The following is a 23,440-nucleotide window of genomic DNA, read 5'->3' on the forward strand; positions in this document are numbered from 1 at the left end:
CCTTATTAAAAACGTTTGTCTGTAGGATGAAGGCTCCAGTTCCCAGCCCGGGCCTAGGGGTGGCCCCAGTGACTCCCTGGAGCCATGCTGCTCTTCTTTTGTCTGCTCTAAGGCACCTTGGTTCTCTCAGCCACTGCGCATGCTTTCCCTTCCACCCGGAACATTCTTGCCCTGAGCAACTCCTTTGGCAGGAAACAGCTTCAAGACCATTTCCTTGGGAAGGCCTCTCCTGAGCCCCAGGGCAGGCCGTAGCAATTCTTGCCACACTTGCACTTACCTGATCACTGTGGTCTTCCCCAGCACCCTGTGGCTCCAAGAGGGAAGGGGCTGCATTTTTCTTATTTATCACAGTGGGTGGAGTCTGCAGGTGCCAGGTGCCCTATGTGCTGACAATAAATGAGAGAGAAGAATCTATGCAATAAACATAAGAGATCTCAGAAAACATAACAGTTCTACACATCTGTGATTTCAGAGTTTACCACTATTTTATACTGAAATATAAAATAAGCCTATAATGATGTCCTCAAGTTATTGACAAAAGGCTCTGTTCAGTGCACTGCCAGAGAAAGTGGCACTGAAATTCATTTGAAAACTATTTCCATTACAATGGCCAAATTGAAAAAAATCTTCCTACAATGTGAGCATTACACACACACACGCACACACACAAGTATTATATACACTTAGCAAAGTACCTATTGATGCCAGATAAACAAAATGTTACTCTAGTTTGAATTAATGTATGCCGGATTTATGAATTTTAGCAAAGTACCTATTGATGCCAGATAAACAAAGTGTTACTCTACTTTGAATTAATGTAAGCTGGATTTATGAATTTTTATATTACAAATGGGTACATTTCAATTTCCCCATCTTACTCAGTCCCCAGGAGGTTCACGGGTAATAAAACAAATGACTTTCTTTCTCCATTAGCCTGTCATTGCCACTTTCAAATGGCTCCTTGCCCATACACTCCAATATTTTTCTCATAATAAGTGGCAAAGCCTCTGGCCTTCTCATTTATCTCGATTACCTCCTTTGTGTTCTAAAAGAGGCAAGCAGTGTATTACCTTCCATCTACATCAGGGAAGGAGGTAAACTGAGGCCAAGATGCTAAATGATTTTTTTAAGTTCAAACAATTAATCAGCATTGATCCACCCATCTATATCAATGATGCAGCAAACATTTAGTGATTGCCAGTTTGGTGCCAAACTCTGCTTTGTTGCTGGGAGTATAAGGAAATAAGATATTTCAATAGATAAGGTCCCTGTTTTCATGTATCTGATGTTCTAAGTAGGGGAAATAGATAGTAAACCAGTAAACAAATAAATAAAAAATATCAAATAGTGCTGTAGACTGAATGTTTGTGTCCCCCAAAATTCATATGTTGAAACATAATCTCAATGTGACGGTATTAGGAGTGGGCCTTTGGGCGGTAATTAGGTCATGAAGGTGGATCCCTCATGAATAAGATTAGTGCCCTTGTAAACGAGAGGGCTTTCTCACTCCTTTCTACCATATGAGGATACAGTGAGAAGGTAGTCACCTCTGAACAAGGAAGCAGGTTCAGGTTCTCACCAGATACCAAATCTGCTGGCACCCTGATCTTGGACCTTCCAACCTCCAGAACTGTGAGAAATACATTTCTATTATGTAATCTACCCAGTCCTTGGTATTCTGTTATAGCAGTACAAATGGACTAAGACAAATAGTGACAAACACTATGATAAAAATCAGGTTATTAGAGACTGACTCTAACCCTAACTCTGGGGGTACCTACTGTTGTGTGGTTAGGGAGGCTTCTCTGAAATAGTGACAAATAAGTTGAGATCTGGATGCCAAGAAGCCAGTGAAGGGGACATTTGGGGGAAGCTAATTTCTAGGCAAAAGGAACAACAAAACCAAAGGTTTTGAGGTGGGAGCAAGCTTGACATGTTTGAGGAACAGCAAGGTCAGGGCAGCTTGATGTCATGAGTGAGAGGAGGCAGGTGGGTGATGAGCTCAGACACACTGTAAGGAGCCAGCTCACACTGGGTCTTGTAGGCCATAATAAGGAGTATAGATTTTTTTTTCCAGAATGATCTTCTAGTGATGGGAAGCACTGTAGAATATAAGCTGAGGATGACATCATGTGATGTATGCTTTTGAAAGTTCATTCCGGTTGCAGCATGGTGAAGGGATGACCTGGGGACAAGAGTAGATGCGAAAGGCTCAGGGAGGCCATTAAATAGCACAGGTAAGAGATAACGTTGGTTTGGACTAGGACTGTGTCAATGGAAGCAGAAAGTAGAGATTAGATGTGTCTTTTGAAATGAAACACCAGGACATGCTGACCTTTTGAATACAGAACGAGGCAAATAAATCAAGGATGACGCAGGTTTTCAGCCTGAGAAAATGCGTGGTGGTGCCATTTATTAGGAAAAGATGATGGGGTCAACACTGATGTATCCTTTTGTTATCAGGGCAGGGAATCAAAACTTGTTTTGAACATATTAATTTTGAGATGCCTTTTAGAGATGCCTGGCCAAGAAAAGATGCCAAGCAGGGAGGTGTTGGATCCATTAGTTGGAAAGAGAGCACTTAGAGCTGGGAGTATCCATTTGGGAGTCACCAGTGTAAAGATCATATTTAAAATGTTGAAAGTGGGTGATATCACCAAGGAGAAGAGTTCTGGCAGAGAAGGGGCAGCCAAACCTTCAATCCTATGTCCCACACTCACTCCTGGTCATGGCCATATACCATAGCACAACAATTCCACCCCTCCCATTCCATTAAATTAAGCAAGCAATTATAGGTTCTTCTGTATGAAAGGGGTTACCCTAAAGAATAAGGGGCTACAAAGATAGGTGACTAATATAATGCCATCTCTCCAGCTGCTCACAGACTGGTAAAGGAAGAGTATCGATAATATAAAAGATAGAATAGGTGGATGTATTTCCAAGGATGTGGAGGGGATCTTCGAAGGATGAACTTGGGAAGACAGGCTGGGAGCAGATCACAAAGGGTCGAGAATTTGGGTATCCTTTTCCTGCTTAGATAATGGGACACCACTGAAGATTTCTGAGTTCCACAATGAGGGTAGCACCTTTCTGTCCCATTCATGGTGTACTCATCTCCTTTGTCTGTCTGAAACCTCGCCTCATCTACGACGTGTTGTCCACCTTCTGCTACCACTCACTTTTCATCTTTAAGTCCTCCTGTTTACCATCTAGTGCTGATCCATGTAGCACTTGATGACACATTGCCTCTTTCATACAGTTTATTGTAGGAACCTCTTACTCTTTTACTGGTCTATAAATTCCTTCTAAGCCAGGTCCCATGACTTAAATCTGCAGTCTCTGGCTTAGGGATAGGAACAGAAGAGAGCCACAAGCAATGCCTCTTGATTCAAGTGCCACTTCTTCAGGGAATTCTCCTTTCATCTCCGATTGGATCAGTTTCCTTTGTTCTAGGCTCTCATAGCATTGTTTTCTAGCACACCTCTCTGTTTTTAACTCTAAAATGTATGTGTCTATTTGAATGGGATATGTACTCCCACAGGCTCTGAGTTCCCAGAGAGCAGGGACCGCCCATGGTTTTGATCAAGGTAGTATCCTTAGTTTGTGTGCAACAAACATTTGCTGAAAAATTGAATGGACATGCCTTAGGGGTTCAAGGTCAAAGGGCTTAAGTGAAGTAGCCTCTGGCATGGTCCAACCGTCTGCCTCAAGTTTCTGAAATAGCAATGAGATTCACACAGCAGAACTGTCTCACAGAGGGAGTCTCTCATGATGAAGTCCCCTTCTCCATAGGAACACTTTCCCAGAGAGTGGCTCTTGTATGGGGAGGAGGCCCCTTGAAGGCTAATGTGTCATCACTTAGGGCACTGGAGTCCTCCTTTTCGCACAGCAGAGGAGGAGGCAAAGCAGTATTCGTAACTGTCAGGAAGAATAAGCGTGCTGGCAGCAGCTACTGATCTAGGCAGATGGAGCGACATATGTATATTTACATATATATTTCCTAATCAATAGATTCCAGAGAAAACATGAAAACTCAAGAACATGATTGGAATCTAAGGGGCTCTGAAGGAGTTTAATTCCTTAAAGGAAATTAGCACAATTGTTTTTCTTTTTTCCCCCCTGCAGTCGACTTCAGGAGAAAACAAATAGTATTATTTGAATAATCTAACTTTCTTCCCTAAATATGTAAATTTCCTCTTCCAAATCTAGTAATTGTTCTAAGAAATGCTTTTCAGGGGCAGCCAAAAAGAGCTTTGAAATCTTTAACCCTACTTCTGGCCCCCGCTGCATCTGTCTCCCCTCACCAGCCACACAGGCCTATTTCTTCTCTCTCCAAAAGGCCAACCTTGTTCTCCTCTAGGAACTTTGTCATTGCATGTTCTTGGCAGGTGGTCAGTAAATATGTTAATGAATGAAAAGGCTAAGATAAGCCTATTATGCCCCAGCAGAATCCCATAACTTGTCTGTCTGCTGTTTGAGCCACATGGACTGGAGACAATATAAGTGACAGCTTGAAGATTTAGCCTAAGATTTATTGCTTCTGATTCTCACTTTGTTCATGCATGTAAATATCTTCAAGGAAAATGGTTTGCAATTTTATCTACTACGGAACCACATTTTGCTTCTGTAATTCATGTGAAGATGACCTTGTTGTATATTACCATTTGCATACAACTTCCATTCTTTCCTCCCTTTTAAACCACAGAACCCTTTGGGGCAATGTGCTCAGTTAAAAATAACCATATTCATCACCTCAGGCTTTCTAACCACTACACAGGTAGCCATGTAACCCAGTTCTGCCAGCGAGTAGCAGTAGTTGGGTGAGGCTTCAAGAAAGCTATTGCCTTCTTTATAAAAGGGTACAAACTCAGCTGCTCTGTGTCTTCTGTCCTTTGACCTTGTACCCTTTTCCCTGCTTGGAACCCAGACATGATGCTGGAGGTAAAGTTGTCCTGTGTAGCAGGTGCTGTGGGTGCTCTATCCATAACCCACTGGCTTCCCACCATTCCTACACTCACCACAGGCTTCCTACCAAAGCCCCCATGACTCTGTACCTGAGGGGTTTTGGAGGCTACAGGATCATGCTTAGCCTGTGTGTGGCGGGTTGGAAGTGCCAGAGTTAGTGACCCTGGGAGCAGCTCTCAATGACAAATGGGAACTACTTTGAGGCATGAGCTACATACAATGGGGCAGACAGAGCTCCCTGAGGTCCTCAGTAGGGACAAACATCAGTTGCCCATAGCAGTAACTCACTAATTAATGCATCCTATAATGGCTTTTTTCTTTTCTGTCTCACTTCCCCACACCCCTAAATGCCTGGGATTACCTTCCAGATACACTACTTGCACATGAATCCTCTTGGGGGCTCCTGGAAGAACCCAATCTAAGACATCTTGTGACCAAGCAGAAGAAAGCCACATACTAAGTGTGTAGGGGAACCTAGAAGGAGCCTGAGCCCTTGATGCCAGACTTGAGCCACTGTACCAGCCTTGTTCTGCTTTCCTCTGGACTTCCCATTTGAGAAAAAGAAACCTCTTATTTGGGTAAGCCACCACAGTTCAGTTTCTATAGCATGTAGCCAAATGTACCTTTAACTGAGAGATCTGGAGGAATTTTTAGTTGAGTACAAATGCGACCAGTCGTCAGCTGGATATGGTTGCTAACAAAGCTGACACTATGATTACTAGCCCCACACTGCATGGCATACTACAGCTAACACCAGGTTTTGATGCTGTACTTAATGCTAATTTTGTGAGGTAGGTATCATCAGCCCCATTTTACTAAAGCCCAGAGAGGCCAAGTCCCATGGTTACATGGCTAGTGGTGAAATCACAACTCCAAGTCCAATGATCTTTGGCCTCAGGGAGATAGGGGCTGTTTTCATTGTGAGGAGTCTATGGAATTTAAGTCACAAGTCCCACCTCTTGTTTCCTTTGCCTGTCTTCTGAGATTCTGTGCTTTTCCATCATCATCCTTTACTCCCAGAGGACTGCAGTTGCTTGAGTCTAACAGAGCTACACCCTCCCACCTGCCAAATATCATCACAAACTTTATGTATTAGTTCGTGTTTTCCAAAACATGTCCAAAATCCTTGTATCTGTAGGCCTTTGCTCAAGTTTTGGCCTTTGCCAGGAATGCCAAACTTCAGAAGTGGGAAACTGCAGCATCTGGGTCCAGCGAGGATGGTTAGGTAACTGCATCCTCATGGTAACTGTAGGCAGCAAACCCATGTAAGTAAGTATGAATCATAGCACCAAAATATGAATGCTTAGTATTTGTAAACTTCAAATGGGTAGCCATGGTGGCATCCAACTTGAATTCAAGTTTACTCCTGCTTAAATTAAAACCATTAACATCAAATTTCATCACACATAAAAATGAATATATACTCTAGAGAAGATGCCAGACAGGTGAAATATAATACATTAAGTGTTTAATATTTTACATTCAAGGATGACTTTAAAAAATGACAAAAGTATAAGTATCCACTAAAATGGTGACCATTTAAACATCTTCAGAGCCATACCAAGTAATACCCATCTACCTTTATGAAATGTGTTGAGAACCTACGAGTTTATGTATAAGGCTGAGCATTTTCAACCTTACTGGCCTGCAAGAGAAAAGACTGTGTTCTCTTACTGGTGACTTAGGAAATGTGGAATACTTGTGTCATAACTGCTGGTGTGTGGAGACAAGGCTAGCACCCATGAATGGCAGGACTCTTGTCAGGAAAACAAGCATGCCGTGCTCCCACGCCACTCTGGGACCCGGGAGACAAAGTCTGCTCCTGGGTGAGACTACACGCAGGGCGTGGCAAGGGCTGTGCCAAGGGCTTCACTGAGGCTGAGGGACTGCAGGGAAAGCAGTGTGCTTTGATTTTAAAATACATGTTAAGTGAAGCAAAGAAGCCAGAGGCCTTCTTAACCACCATTCCAGGTCAGCAACTCCCGAGATGTTTGTAACAAGGTAGTTGGTAGGAAATACAAATGCTCACTGGGCCAGACTTAAGACTTAACCTATCATAACAGCTGCAGCTTTGAGGATAGGCTTATCAGCTCAAAAGATGCCTGTGTGGTTTCAGCTGGTATAACATTTATAAAATGCTTATGTGCCTATTTTTGGTAAATTTATTTCACAAAGCCACTGTTTCATAAAGACAATAAGTAACATTAAATACAAGATAAAGTGTATAAATGAGATAAATATTTCAACTACATCTTATTGAGTAAAGACCTTTTCACGATAAAATTCAATGAGATGAAAGTATAATTATACCAGTTATTATCAAAAGGCTTTTAGACTATACTTTAAATTCAAAAGGTTAAACATTTTACAAAAACGTGAGATTAATTATATATGAAGGTATTTGATAAGGAAAATATTAGCAAGTGCAATTTCCCTCCTCTTGAAAACTAGCTTTAGAGATACCAACTCTGATTAAATTTTGACCTACTTTAATTCCTTAATGATGACACCATAACCTGGAATATTCAAAGTAATCCAGTTTGGCCACCAAATTAAGTCACCATTATGTTTCTAAAATAATTTATCCAGGATATACTGAAGTAGCTCATACTTAATTATTATATAATAATGTGTGAACTTACAGGTTTTAAAATATTTCCTATATTTTTACAAAGCCCCATTTCCCATGACTTTGCATTAAATATGGTATACCTTAGGGTTCTACACATTCATGTCCATTATGAAAACATGTGGGACAAATTCATTCTCTTTATGTGACGTTACATTCTATGAAATGACCCCAGAGATGCTACATTGGGACAGGACTGGGGATACTACCTGAAGATCTGAGAAATGTTCAGGGGACAGATCACAAACAAGGGATTTTAAGAAGTTTTAATTTTTCAAGAGAAACATTCGGGGAAGGGAAAAGTGTTCTATAAGCTAGGGTATGTTCAAGAGCCCTTGCCCTCATAGCCAAAAGTATGAAAGCAGTTTTTCTTAAAGAAATACAGGTCTTTGAGCCAAGGTAAGCTTTGGCTAAATGGCTAAATGACTGGTAGTTTTTGTTTGGCTCTGAAGGTTTCCATGGGAACAGCCTGAGAGACAGAAAGGGCAGCATTATCATATTTATCTCTAACTGCTACCTGATAAAACTGCACATTCATTCATTCACCTCCCCAGAACAGATCTATTATCTCTGATAAGCCTGGACAAAGGAAGGCCTGAGTTCTATCTGGTAACACTTTGAATTTCCTGCCTTCCTTTTCTTGAAACCTTAAATTAAAATCCTGACAAAACCTACTCTGAACATTTCCCACAGGACCCCCTAGTTCAAGAAATGCTTCAATAATCAGAAGCCAAATGAAGAAACGTGAAGTACTGAATGGAGCTCCACTGCCAAGTTCTTAAAATTATAGGACACCAAGCTTCCTGTAGCTAGAGAAATTATTTTGAAGAGTATTGACAATTCTATTGTATCAGATCTCAGCCAGGCAAGAAATAGGGTCTTAAAGTGTTTATTACAAATGGTTCAATCAGGGGACATCATCCATAATTTTTCTCCCTCTTTATGTCTTGATCATTTGTATGTATGCGTATATAAATACCTATGTATCCATATCTATCTATCTAATAATATATTTAATATGGCAACATACACTACAAACAATTATTTAATCTTATTTCAGGTTAGTGCTTCCCAGAAAGACCACAAAAGCCCTAACTCAATTCTTTATCTGGAGTAAAAAATAAAATCTTCAACAGTAAAATATAAACAAAACAAACAAGATAAGGAGGCATGCATGCAACCTTTAGCACCATATTTAAGACCACAGAGGGCAAGAAGGGTGACAGAAGCCTAAAGAGGAATCCAACTCTGGGTTTCCTCCAGGAACAGGATCCCAAACGCAGAACCCTCCTGTCAAGTCCAGTACTTTTAAAAAGGGAAAGCCTGAGAAATTCTCTCCACAGAAATGTCAAAATCCATGATTTACCAGAGACAGATAATTTGACATGGTTTCTTATTCTAAAAGCAGAAGATGCTATTCCTTAGAAACAAATGCTTCACTTTTGGAGATCAGTTGGGAAATTGCTGCCAGCCCAGTGACACTTCAGTAAGTTAAAAAGACAAAATACATCCCCCAATGGACCAATTACTCATGGGAAGTAGTTTACTAATGAGTAGTTAGCTCCCTAATATCTCTGTAACGATATAGACATGGGCTACACTGAAGAGATTCAACCTAGTACATGCAACTGCACATTCCACAAGGCAAAATGACTGGAAAACACCCACATCTTCATGCACTATGGCACTGGTATAGAAATCTAAATCATGGAATAAAGCCTCAGCTTGGTCCTTTCCATAAAAAGGAACTAAAAGTCCAAGGAAGGACTTATTCAGAGACGTGCTAAAGATTTCAGTGGATTAAAGGTGATGGGTAAGAAGTTATAAGGCTAGAAACACCTTTAGGTATTACATAAAGCAAATACCTCATCTTATTGGTAGGGAAAATGAGGCCTCAAGAAAGGTGTCAGCCCTAACCAATGGGCGAACAATGACCAGAGAAGCCATGGAACTCTCGGTGCAGCACTTTTCCCATTATGTTTACCTCTGAGGCTCCTTTCAATTTTCACGTGTATCATCTACTCAAGCTGGAGGATAATGACTGAGAAATATCAGACAGGAAAACGCTGCCTTTTTACAAAGATTTTGGCAATAATGCACGTTCTGATGTGCTTAACTGGAATGTGGGGACAACCCTGGTCATCTTTTGTTAAAAATGTTATTTCCTGCATGAAACAGGTTCCTATTCTGAGAGCAGTTTTTGCAGGTATTGGGAGAGCTCAAAGCTGGCAGTTTTCATATGCCTCATCTTTGTGGTTAGAGTTCGACTCAGCAGGTCCCATATCATCAGGCGGGCTGAAGTGACTGCTGTCTTGAGAATCTGCACCAATACTTTTGGTCTCTGACTGAAGATGAACAGAAACCTGAACTGCTATCTCCTGGCCTTGTTCATTCAGTGAACCATCGTCCGAATCTCCTCCTGGTGAATTACTCCGTCCCATCTCTGGGTTAATGACATAGATGCCACCTTGAGCATTCAAGGCAGGTCTCTCTTTAATTCTTTCTCCCATGTCATCAGGGTCATCCATTCGCACAGCCTCAAACATCTCCTCAACAAAGGCCCTGCAGTTTAGAATAAGTGGTGGAAGAGGGACGCTTCGTGCCAGTTCTTCTATGTAACGAGCAAACTCCATAGTTTTAAATTGTGTGACTTTGGCGAGCTCCAGAGTCTTGGCTGAGGTGATGATGGGGATGCGTTTTGCAATCTCAAATGCCTTCTGAAGTTTCTCAGCCCCTTCGGTTCTGAAGAATTCATTGATAGCCTTTTCGGTCTTACGAAGATGGCTGCTCATCATGCAGAGTCGTGTGACATTCAAGATGAGAGTGATCGTAAAGGCAATCAGGCAAACGATCATGTAGTAGACACTCATGTCTCCCGAGGTGAAGATAACACGCAGGGTGACAGAGTAGGAGGCACGAATTGGAGAGGTGACGAAACATGTGTAGAGCCCACGGTCATCAAAGGCTACGTTGGTGATATTCAGGAAGTTATCAGAAACCAACCATTTTCCACCTGATAACCCAACAGAAATAAAAAAGATTACAGCATACAGAATATTACCACTAAATATGCCAACTGGCTTATTAATATTTCTTTTCTTTCATGAGAGTACTTGAACTCATCTATTAGGTTCTGCTTTTGGTTCAAATCATACAACAAACGGTGGACTGGTACGTCTAGGGTCAGAATTTAAATAGCCTGGAACTTAAAAAGGAAATCAAGATCTTCCTTCCTGCCAGTAATGATTATCATGGCTCCCTTTTCACTGCTAAGTGTAATGAGGCTTTTAGGGAGACGGGTACGCCTATATAATACTAAATGACTAATCCTAAAAAAATGTTTATATGTACACAGGCATGCCTCGGAGATATTGGGGGTTCAGTTCCAGACCACCTCAATAAAGCAAGTATTGTAACAAAGCAAGTCCTAATCATTTTGCTGGTGGAGGCTGTGCCTTTAATTTGTACAAAAAAAAAAAAAAGAAAAAAAGAAAAGGGAACATTTGTGAAGCACAATAAAGCGAAGTGCAACAAAACAAAGTGTGCCTGAACGTGTGTCCACATTACAGTTTCTACCTACATGTGTTCATATACTAGAAGAATATGCCTCAGAAATAGAAAACAATGGTCATTTCTGGGTGGTGGGTTATGAGTAATTTTTATTTTCTTCTTTTTATTTAACTGCTTATTTTCGATAATGAACTTATATAACAAGAGACAAAATTGTTTTTAAAAAATCCCTACTAATTTAATGAATTTGTTCAATTACTAATTGGCTAATGGGGCATGCCTTGCACATGTTAATTTGTTTTGTTAGAAAAGGTTTGTTGATGATATCATCTTGATTTTCTGGCAAGAGTAACTGACGCACATGCCAAAAGACATGTCTCACAAGTGAGAGTAAATGAGCAGTTTGGTAAGAGGATAAAGTTGTCTTTAAGATGCCTGGACTTCTGTTTTTAACCTAAAACATGCCACTTCTCTTCCATACATGAAGGTATCTCCATTCAGGAAACTTGCGCACAAAACTGTAAGAAGGTATGAAAGCAAAGCATGCTGACCTTGATGCAATATCCTTTAATAACTTGGTTCTGCTTGCACAGTTCTCACTCTCACGTTTGCAGTACATTTTCAGCACACTCTGTGCTTTAACTATGGCAGTCATTCAAAGATGGGATCAATGGGCTAATCTGGGGTGTAGGTGTGGCTACAGATGGTGTCCCAGAGGCGGCTAGGTGACTGCTTCTTAGGCACAACCTGAATCCTAATCTTCGAGATCTCTTTAATTCCCGAGATTTTATAGTTCTAGATTATTTTTGTGGCACATCTCTAAGTAAGCACTTTGGATTGTGCTTAGCGTTTTCATCATCAAAATTTATGTAAATTCCATAGTATATGTAATAGCCATCACTTCACCAATATAAAAGGAGAAGGAAAATATGTAGCTATAAATAAAGCAATTGTTCCTCAAGCTTCTGTCTTTTGAACTTGGAGCTATGAAAAGGATACCCCAGAAATCCAAGATGTGATGAACTACATAGACTTCATTCATCACTTACTGTGCAATGACCACAATCTAAACTCTCTAGCTCACTTGCTGATAATAACTCAAGCTTTATGAACCTTATACTAGACGGGCATGTTCTTTAAACTCCTCTCACTCACTTGAGAGTCATAAAATTTAATACAATTTTCTAGAGCTGTTGTTGAAAGCATCAATGATAAATGTTAGTTTAGTGGTTTTCAAAGTAAAGGCAAAACAGGAAAATAAAACTGCCATTCCAATTGGCTAGTCTCAAGCTAACCCAAGCTTTGCTTAGGGAGTCAGTCTGTAATAATCACATTAATTAAATAATTCAAATCTCAGATGTATTTGGTCAGGATCCTACAGCCCAAAGGAGGTAACAGTCTAGTTCAATGAGTGCAAACATGGAACCCCAAATCTTGTCCATAACATACATTCTGGACACCGCTCTAGGGATTCTGATTTAATAGGTCTGTATTTTTAAGAACCTAGTTAAACATACATTGCTCTTTCTAACAGTTCAAATATTTCAAATCCCCTGGTGACTGGTTACTCAGTTTGTAGACGTTTAAAATGTTTAGTATACACTTTAGAAGGAAACACCACCTGTCTCCTCTTCTGTTTTTTTCTCTACTGTGAATAACCAATTAGATTATCTTTCTATTAAGAAAGATAAAGGGCCTTTTCCGAAAGTGAACCTTGTAAGAATCCCAGATTTAATCTTTATCCTGATGATTCTTCATGGTGATATCTTTTTGACATGCTTTAACCCAAGTGGTATTTAAAAAAAAAAATCTTTCTAACAGAAAACTAGTTGAGGAAACAGTCTTCTGATTAAGATGTGTTCACAGGACCACAAACAGCAAAATCAAAAACCTGTCAAAAAGCAGACCTTGGTCACATTAGGATGACATTTGTGTGATTTTTAAAATGGAGATAAAAAAATACTAGATAAACTCTCCCGTTTTCAAGTAAATTAAGAGCATAGAATAGAAGGGAAAAACTGAGCTAGAAGGGCTTACAGAGCTCCTCCTCGGTGAGCCTGTAATTCTCAGAGGGACTTAAGGCTTTAGCACAGATCTATAATCATTTAAAAACACAAAAACAAAAAAACCAACCACCCTAAAACCCTGGATTTCCTCTAACACTTTTAGTAACTGATTTCTGAGCACTTTTTTTTTTTAAACAAATTTACTTAAGTCTAGCCAGAATCCTTCCTGCTGCATTCACACAGGGCCATCGCACTGCACTGCTCATGTCCCCGTGGAGGCGAATGGTCCCCCTGGAGCTGTGCACTGCGGAGCTGGTGCAACTGCAGGCAGCGGCCCTGACAGACTCCACCTTCACGAAAAAGCAAGCCGACTCACCAAGAGGAGAGGAGGGGGCTCACTGTCATCATATGACTACCTTTCCAATGTATAACTATGCCTTATTTCGTTTTTCTTCAGGTTAAGTAATTATAATTCATTTGCCTTTTTTGATAGGTATAATATTCCAGGCCTTTGAAAAGTTTTAAGTATTCACCCTGGAACCTCCACCTTTGAGACTTCTTGTTGAATATACCACAAAACCAAGAAGAAAGAAGCGACAGGAAATGATTAACCTTAATTATACCCTGGCATAGTTACCTCTGTCTCTGTCATCCAGCTGGTGTCCTTTAGAGTTGTACCAACGCACATCTTCATAGTGCTTGACTGAGAGAAGACACTCGATTGAAACACTAGCTCCCTCTTTGGCTATGATGACATCATCACCTGAGTGGGAGCCTGCTGAGAGTTCAAAGCTTGGGGGAAATGACACATTGAAAGAACTATGATTTGCTCCCAGTGGGTCCATTTGGTTGAAGTCCACATCTTCCAAAACAAAAGCAGCCGGCACAGTAACACTCACCACTAAAGTGAATAAACAACAATGTGGCTTCATGGGAAAATGGGAGACAATCTTGTTTAGATTTGGAGAGAGCTTCTGTATTGTAACAAGAGTGGCAATTGCTAATTTATTGCTTGGTATTGGAGTTTTCCAAAAAAGTGGTAGATCCAAATGAATTTTGAAGTCTTCAAGATTAAAACACGTGAGTGAAGACCAACCTAAAAAAAAAAAGCCAGATACAAAGTTTAGCCAACAAAGACTCATAATGGGGTAAAACTTTAGGTTCTATAAATGAATAGATGTAAAATTGATTAGAATAATCAGTGCCAACATCAGGGAGTAAGTGCAATAGAGAGAACACCACCTAAAAATCTCACAAGAGGTAGTAGAAAGAACACTGAACTGGGAAATGGCAGACCTGGATTCTGGTCCTACAAACTGGCTGTACGGCTTTGGCAAGTAGCTGGGCTTGTTTTTATCAAGTAAGGGACTGGATAAAACAATTTTTAAAGACTCTGCTAGTTCTGAAAATCTGTGTTTCACTCTGACAAATTCTATGCAACAGGGAGACAATGAAGGCTAATATATTTAGCCTAATGATCTTTTATTTCAACCTGCACTACCTGTTGTTACATCAAAAATGTAAATCAACTGGTATATCATAATCATAACCATGGAGCTCAAAATTTGAGTAGCTCAAGTACACAGATATATTAGATATAAATAACGCAGAGGCAGTTGGGGTAGTTTTTAAATTTAATATTAGAAAGAAAATTGCACTGCTGTATATATATAAATATACATATACTGACTTCTGAGGCTATAACACCCTTGGCCAAGAATGTTAGACAAAATAATTTGCCTTTAACAGTTTCTTCAATATCAAGAGACAAAATATAGTACCTTTAACAGTTTGTAAGAATACCAAATTTCTAGCTCAAACTCTGTAAAATTAGCTAAGGAAGGAACTGATATCTTAAATGACTAGTTAGTGGAAATGCAAATATAAGCTATAGGGAATGATTACCAAACAAATTTAAAAGAAGCGTAAAATATCATGAATAAAAAGCAAAATGGTACCCCAGTCTAAGAGTTTATGTGATTATGATCATTGTCCTGGTAATTTGATTCCTCTTTTAAATCACTGTCTCTTGAAGAAAAGTTTCAACTCTTATTTCTATAAAATATGGGATGAAACCCTTAGCTTTACTTCTTACAAGGCCCAACATAATTAGTATTAGAAATGACATTTACTCCCCTTTATACTTTCATGAAGGCTTCTTATTAATTTAACATAAAAAGCAATGGATCATTGTATTTTGCCATTAAATTCCTCAAAGTCTGAATTATAATAAGCTGTAAATGTCATTTAATTTTCATTAGCCTATAAAAGGATGGCTGAATGATGAAAGTAATTTTCTGTATCTTTCTATATCTTTCAAATTTAAGGACAGACTAATATTTAGAGTAAAACAAAAAGCTTCAGATGTTGTTATATATAATAGATTGAACACATATGCTGATTTTCATTTCCTCCCAAAACCCCACTAAAGTGACGCAAAAGGAAACAAAGCACTTGGGCCCAGGTGTTCACCAGGACTTTGATGAGGTGTTCCTTTCATGCATTTTTTGCTTTATCTGTATACCAAGTTATTACTATTTATGCTTTTTCTTTAAATCAACTCATTATTTCACTTTCATACACTTACTTTAGAAGGAAAGTCTGTATCACATCTGTGCATAAAAGTAACTGTACACATAAACACAATAAAAACAAAGCAGTGTTACGTTCTGAGATACTGCCATCTGCTGAAGGCTCTGCGCTAGCCTATGCCCTTTGCAGTGAAAAGAAACATGAAAACAAACGAAACAAGGAAAAACCCCGTAACTCCACTGTATTCTAATACCACATTTCTTATCCTGTCATTTCCTTCCCCCACACTTTTGCCCACCACTGAGTTTAGAACCATTATTTTAGACTAGAGGTATACATTTTTCATCTACACAATAGAATCTATTGAGCACCTACTATATACAACTTACTGTACTATAGACACTGTCTCCTCCTTCATGGAGCTCAGTCTGCCAGAGGACATAGACACTAACTACACACATTCAAAATATATTAAATGCTACCCAAGGGAAAGTATAGCAGGTGACAGGAGCACCCAACATGGGACGCTAACCTCATTGCAGAAAGCCTCCCTGAGAAAGTGAGATGTGCGACGGGACCTGAGGGATAAGCAAAGTTCGAGAATGGAAGTGTTCTAGGTAAAGGGACAAGAGGACAGGGAAAAAGCAGATGGGCCCCTGGTTAGGAGGTGTTCGGGGATAAGAGCTACAAGTTGTAGTAAGGAGAGATGGTGACCAGAAAGTGCTGGGTCGGATTCCTGATTCTGGAGGGAAGGAGTCTGGGCCAACACCAAAACTGGAGGTGCACTTTGGGGATTGGAGTGGAAGGCTGAAGTGAGTAAAGAAGAAAACTTGTCCAAGATGAACAGGCCAAAGAACTGAGAGGCTTAAGAGTGCGATAGATGCAAAAATGGTGATATCCCTCCCCCCAGGTTAAGGTAGCTATGGTAGAAGACACTGGAGACGGAAGAAATGGACTCTCTTGCCCAGAGATGCAGGAGCCTCTGGGGAATGAACAGTCTCCACATGAGTGGGCTTCCTGCAAGCAGTGTCCTGGCGGTGTTACTGCTGTGTGGAATCCCTCCTTCAGGCAGCCTCCCTGAGCCGCCCCTCAAGCCCTGGCTCCCCCCATACATGGATGCAGCACTGACCTGGACACAGGATGGCTCTTCCCTGACCCCTGTAGCCCTCATCATTACACTACATACCTGGCTATCGCGGACGCTGCTCTGTACTGCTAGGCAGTCGACCCCACCTCACCTGTGAGCCCCGTAAGCACAGGGCCTATAATTTTTATTGCTATACCGCATAGCTAGCATACACTCAATAAATATCTACTGATGGCGATTAGTTTAAATTTGATTAAGTATGTGATGACTCTTTATAAATCAAAGGATGTTATGCAACAGGGATCATAATTACTGAAACCAACATGCATTTATAGCACTTGTATTCTCTGTCACAAAAAGAGACAATGCTAACAATCTTGAAAGAACTTATGGGCATAATACCAAAAGAAATTCCTTGAACCAAACCTCAAAGTCTTCATTAACATCTTGTTCCAGAAGATGACGGTGGGAATAACAGATTACCAAGTCCAGAGTTTCAAACCAGGCTGAATATCACAATCATCTACAGAATAAGAACCACTGGGTTCAGACCTTGTAACTTGAGGTTTTTTATCAGCTTCCAGAGTGATTCCGCGGCAGACGGCCCCTGACTGGCATCCAGAGACATACACTTGCTTATTTCCTCTACAGCAGCCCTATCTAATGGTGCTCCAGACTGGGTGAACACTGCCAATACGACAGAACTATCACGCACATGCCACTTTGGATTAAGATTACCCTGGAACATCATAATTGCAGGCCTCTGATTAAGGCGGGGTAGCAGAGGAGTTCGAAGTACAGACTCCAAAGTCTGATTTCCTGGATTCCAATCCTGGCTCTAATTTTAACAGCCTTGTAACTTTTGTTAATGACAATAATAGTACGTGTTCTCATAGGACTATTGCGAGCTCTGGATGTGACAGTATATATAGAGAGTCTGGCAATAGTAATCACTGATTTCCATTATACAATTTCAATCTTTAATTTTAAATTTCACATTTTTTTCCTCACTGCAAACTAATACGTTGCAAAAATATGTATCAAACAGGCATTGTAAACTACGCTTGGCCTCCAACCACATAATATGCCTAACACTGTTTTTACATGTCCTGAGTTTGTGTGGAGAACCTTTGTTGTGAGTTACCTAGCCCATGTTTCCCTTTTTTGAACTCTGTCTTCTTTGGCTCCTGAGAGAAATCTACTTCCTGGTTTCAAAAAGACTGTTTTTGTTCCCTCCTAAAGAAACAAGCATCTTTATTCAACTTTATTCAAAATTAAAACCACAAAAGTCAAGGAAGTGTGCAAACAAGAAAGGAAATGAAGAAATGGCTAGAAAGGAGAAAAAAGATTAAGTTCATCAAAAGTGACTAGGCTGTGCTCTGGCCAGCAGGCAGTCCTCATATGGACCCCCCCGCCCCCCTCCTCATCCGCTGGTGTGGCACACAAACTGCTCATGCAGTCAAGAGCTGAGGTTCGGTTCTATACAGACAGCCACGTGCCTGTACTAAGAATTTAGAAAAAACTGAGACAGGGTCTAGAAAAATAATATGAACACCTTTAAACTGCTCTTAGGCCAAAGGTGGCAGAAGTAACTTGGTACAGTAATTTATGCTGGGAGAGCAATAGATCATATAACATGCTTATATGGCCAGCCAGTTAAGATAGGCTCAGTCTGGGTACTTCATACTCATACCATGGGCATCCTGAACACAAAGGACTTGTAGTCTAAGCTACTAAGAGATACAGCCCATGTGCAGATAAGAGGCTATTTAGCAGCTGGGAGAGAAAACACTGGCAAAGGTATGTGTGTTCAAAGTGACATGAGCAGACAAGAGAGTAAGGGAACCAATCACTCTTGGGATCAGGATATCCTTGACTTATCTTCTCATACTTAACTTCCTTTTACTTAAATTAGTGTGAATTGGTTTCTGTTATCGGCAACAAAAACTACATTGATTAAAAAAATCATTTTACTCATTCTGGAGTAAGGATTTTAAACCAGTTTAGTGACGCGAGGGGCTCATCATGCAAAGATGAAGTCCTGGGTGCTGCAAGGGAAGCTGAGGTGGACTAGGGTGCCGTCCCAGACCCACAGGGATTTACAAACTAGCCTGCAGGCAGAAACAGCTAACTATGTACAAGACAGTGTGAGAGGTACTGCGAGAAGTGTAATTGTGCTGTGCATGCATAAGAGAAAGAACTTTGTGAATTTTAGAAATACAATTCACTTTATGTTTGGGACTTCCCATATATCATGCCTGCTATTCTCAATGCAGCAGCTGATATTTGGAGGCTAAGAAGAAAGGGTTCAAAAAGGAAAATCAAAGTGCCACCTCCCTGTAAGCAGTGAAAAAGGGCTATGCTACGCTTGTGGATGAAGTTCCTCCGTAGAATTTTTTATTACCTTGCTTCAGCATGAATAAGAAAAACAGAAAAGTGTAATACTCAAATTTATTCCAACGCCTTTTTCATCTTTTAAGTGTAGTAAAATGTAAGCTTTACTGAGTTCATGAATAATCAGAAATGTAGATGATTTTATTCTACAAAACCATTCTGAATATTGGTTATATCATTAAAGAAAAAAAAGAAAGAAAAGTGTCTAAACTGTCATCCCTAACAGATTGCCTTGTTGCTGTTCCTGCCAACTTCTATGAAATATTTGCATTCTGTTCCAATTCTCAACAGCAGTAAATAAGGAAGTAATGTGGCTGATTTCCGTTTCTGTGGCTCAAGATTAAGTTGGCTGAGGAAACTGCTGTTTGCAGAAATAGTTCTGGGATAACTCAAAGGGAGGAAAACACTGATGCCCAGATGGTATTGGCTTTTGCTCCGAGTATACTGGGATATTAATGCTTCATTCTCCATAATTAAATGTGTTCTAGGCTGTGTTTACAGCTCATCCGCTCTTCTCTGCCTGCACTGTTACATTTGAAAAATGGCGAAGTCCCCCTACCCCGGCACACAAACGGTCAGAGTGGCATTCTGAATTGGCAGAGGGGAGAAAAAGCAAGTGGAGATCCAATTTTGTGAGCGTATTGTTAACACTCCACTATTCTTTGCAAGGAACATACAGTTGTTCTGCTTATAGTGAAGCATTTTATAGGGATCTGTAACACAGTAAGATTTAAACAGAAATCACGATTTTGAGGGCCATTTTCTAAAAAGTTTCTGATTAAAATAGCCCCTGTGCTCCCAGTAGTATCTTGGCGTCGTCACACATCCTAGCTGGCATTCTGGCACTCGGCTCCAGCTTTAACATCTTTCCTGGCACACTGAGGAGCACCTTCTGCATTTATCAGAGCTTTGATTTAAACCCAGGAGCATTTGTTATACTTCGGACTCTTATCCTTTTTGCCACAAGCTGAAGCTACTAGATGCAAATGATGAAAACACTGATACACAGATTTGATTTATCATCTCCTTATCCACTTTTTCTCTACAGTTTGGAAAATACCCCAGTATCTAAAATTCAGTATAACTAAAACAGAACCCCTCACTCTCATCCTCAGATCTACTTGTCCAGCATATACATAGTGTGAATGAGAGCTACACAATACAATTCTTCCAGTTTTGCAAGATCAAAGTTACAGGATCATTGCCTCTTGGTGGTTAGAAGCACTGGTGTTAAGGGTGCCTGATCCTATCACTGGGTGAAGCGGTGGGTTTGAGAGGCCTTAGTTTTCACATTTATTGAGTCAGGTTATTAATAGGTAATTGTCAGCTACCCTATGAGGTAAACTAATGTGGGTACAACAAATATATGCTATTGTTATTATTAGTCTACCTCCTAGTTGTTTTTCAGTTAAGTCCTATGCCCCTAACCTAGGTCATAGAAATTTTACCTTACCTGGATATCACATTATCTTTTTAACTTTTAAATGGGGCTCCTTAACTCCAACTATAGCCCTCTGATGTCCCAAACACTGCTCTCTCAGAACTGGTCCTAAACACAAACCTAAGAAAGTCAAAGCGATTTCAAAATCCACTGGCGATTTTCCACTGTCCATGAGATAAGTTTCAAATTCTAGTCTGGCATCCATAACTCTCCAGGAATGGTTCAGGTGGCAGAAGAGAAGTTGCTAGACAGAGCCCAGCAGCGTCCGCATGCATAATTGCTTGCTAAAGGAATAAATGGATTTAGAAGTCAAGTCTGGCCTTTACTTATACCTGCCATTAATTAGCAATGATGTCTGGTGGTCTTAGGTTCCTTATCTAGGGGCTGATTATCAATCTCATTCCTTTCTTTGCTTAAATCCTTTAATCTTCCCAGCTTCCCTGACATGGCTTAGCCTTAACTATACTTGTTTTACTCTCTATTCTCTCCAAATAACTTTTCTCCTGAAGTTCTGGTTCCAGTTGTTCCTTTTTCTTGAAACTTCCTGCCCCTCTAGACCAACATCCTGTGGAAATTTGAACCTCTTTACAAAAGCCAACCGAAATTTCACCTTATTCAAAAAGGCTTTTCACTTAAACTCTCATTTCTACCCTCTTAATTTTGGATGGGTTCCTTTTGGTGTCTGTCCCCTAGCTCATTGAAAGTACTTGACTCTAAGACTTAACACTTTCCTTCTTCTATCAGTTCTCTATCTGTCCAAAAAAACTGTAAGCTTACAGATGGCACAGTTAAAAACCTCATTCCTTGGCAAAGGATTGGATTCAACAATTTGAATTTAGACACTCATCAACTTGGTAGTCAGAAATGTACTTGCTACAAACTTCTCACTGACTTCCCAGGGTCTCAGGCTCTGGAAACTGTTAATGAAGAGATCTGAAGATGTGAAAACACAGCTACTGTTTTTTAAAAATTTTAGTGGGCAGAAAACTCTATAGAGAGAATTTTATCTATAATTTGTATTCTCAAACTGCAATTCTTGGACCATTTACATCAAATTAGTCTGTGGTGCTTGTTAATGATGCAGGTTTCTTGGCCTCAGACTTACTGATTTGGCATCTATCGGGTGGGGGCTGGGCATCAGCATTTTAAATATGTGTATAGTTTTAATGACTTTCAAATCAAGTTTGTATTTCTTGTGATTGTCATAACAATATTGTAATCTGGTGAGTCTCAAAGTGTGGCACAGGAGACTCTGGGGCTGGTTTCCCTGAGACTTTTTATTTCTTTTTTTAAAAGATTTTATTTATTTTTAAAGAGAGGGGATGGGAAGTAGAGAGAGGGAGAGAAACATCGATTGGCTGCCTCTTGACAGGAGAGCAAACCCACATCTCAGGCACATGCCCTGATTGGGAATCAAACCGGCAAACTTTTGCTTTGCGGGACGACATCCAACCAACCAAGCCATACTGGTCAGGGCTCCCTGAGACTTCTTAATATGATTTTCCAAAATAATTTTCATAATAATACTAGAACATTATTTGCCTTTTTCACTCTCTTTCTCACACAATATGGTGCAATTTTCCAGAAGCTACATAATGGGTGATAATCACAAGAGAATGAATGCAGGAGATGTGAGAATCTGTCTTCTATTAAGCCCGACATTAAAGAGACTTATTAAAATGTGAAACAATGCCATTCTTTTAGGAAGTGACAACTATATATATACGGGCGTTAAAAATCATGATTCTTAAGGAATTAAATGTAGTTTACAAGACTTGGGTTCTGAAAAGGCCAAGTCCCTTCACCCAGTGGGGCAGTTTCTGGGGACTGTACAAGGAGGGTGTTTCTAATGCCTTTCTTTCTTGCTGGGTCAGTCTGGGTTTCATGCAGTCACACTGCTAGGAGGTGATCCTTTCTGATGAGGGATCAGTTGTAAATTTAGTGGTAAATCAGAGCATGCCATTTCTCTGCATACAAACCTTCAATTGTTTTCCGTTGCTTTCCAAATAAGTCAAAATCCTTGTCCTGGCTCATAGACCCTACAAGATTTGGCCCGTTTAAGTCTCCGGCTGCATCTTCCTCTTTTTGCTTTAGTCACAGTGGCCTTTTTTCTTGACCTCACTAAGTTTATTTCCACCCGAAGGCCTTTGCATTTGCTATTTTTTGCCTCTAATGCTCTTCTGCCGACGTTCATAAGGCTTATTCCCTCACTTCGTTCCATCACATTATCCTGTTTAATTTTCTTTAAAGCCTGCACCACAACCTTTTAATTATGATTTTTGTTTATTTTTTTCAATTACAGTTTACATTCAATATGACTTTGTATTAGTTTAAGGTGTACAGCATAATGGTTAGACAATCATATACTTTACAAAGTGTTCCCTCCAATATTTCCAGTACCCACCTGGCACCATACTTAGTTATTCCAATATTATTGATTATATTCCCTATGCTGTACTTTACATCCCCGTGACTATTTTGTAACTACCAATTCGTACTTCGTAATCCCTTCTCCTTTTTCACTCAGCCCCCAACCGCCCTCCCCTGTTTTCCATTTCATGGTCGGCCTCTACACTAAAATGTCAACTATTTGAGAGCAGAGCTACAGTCAGCTCTAAACCACTCTGTTCGCAGCGCCCAGGATAGTGCCTGGCGCTATCCTGGCAGGTAGGGATCGTTTGGTAAATGTAGACTGGCAGCTCAGTCCACTCCTTCGGAGAAAAAGAACCCGCGGATACCCTAGCTCCCTTTAGTTCGTACCCCAAACCACCGCTCGAGCCCAAGCCCCGACAACCCCAGCTACTCCCCGGCAACGACCCCCACCAAGTCCTCACTCACCAGTACGGCGCCGGTCCTTTTCCGGCTGCAGCGGCTTG

General features: G+C 40.3%; 1 protein-coding gene across 2 annotated transcripts; it reads right to left on the reverse strand.

Annotated features, from left to right (window-relative positions):
- Positions 1 to 324: 324 nt before the first annotated feature.
- Positions 325 to 23,439, reverse strand: MFAP3 (microfibril associated protein 3). 2 transcript variants are annotated; one of them, XR_008528705.1, is made up of 4 exons: positions 23,403 to 23,439; positions 13,748 to 14,206; positions 9,579 to 10,607; positions 325 to 386 (listed from the first exon to the last, which is right to left on the reverse strand). XR_008528705.1 is itself a non-coding variant. In XM_054568137.1 (3 exons), exons 2-3 carry the CDS (start codon positions 14,040 to 14,042, stop codon positions 9,814 to 9,816), a joined length of 1,089 nt encoding a protein of 362 aa, XP_054424112.1. In that variant the 5' UTR covers positions 14,043 to 14,206; positions 23,403 to 23,439; the 3' UTR covers positions 7,334 to 9,813. The 2 variants fall into 2 exon arrangements, 1 of the variants encoding a protein (XP_054424112.1); XM_054568137.1 differs by lacking the exon at positions 325 to 386 and having other exon boundaries at positions 7,334 to 10,607.
- Position 23,440: the final 1 nt, after the last annotated feature.

The sequence above is a fragment of the Pteronotus mesoamericanus genome, unplaced genomic scaffold (assembly GCF_021234165.1).
Source record: "Pteronotus mesoamericanus isolate MK-2021 breed Mesoamerican mustached bat unplaced genomic scaffold, CSHL_Meso_final contig_2, whole genome shotgun sequence".
NCBI classification, from domain to species: domain Eukaryota; kingdom Metazoa; phylum Chordata; class Mammalia; order Chiroptera; family Mormoopidae; genus Pteronotus; species Pteronotus mesoamericanus.

Excerpts from the sequence above, each read along its gene's own strand:
- MFAP3 (XM_054568137.1), bottom strand. The coding sequence starts at position 14,042 with ATGAAGCCACATTGTTGTTTATTCACTTTAGTGGTGAGTGTTACTGTG. Across the intron at positions 10,608-13,747 it reads GCTGGATGACAGAGACAGAG|GTGGAAAATGGTTGGTTTCT; the intron begins GTAACTATGCCA and ends TTGGGTTATCAG.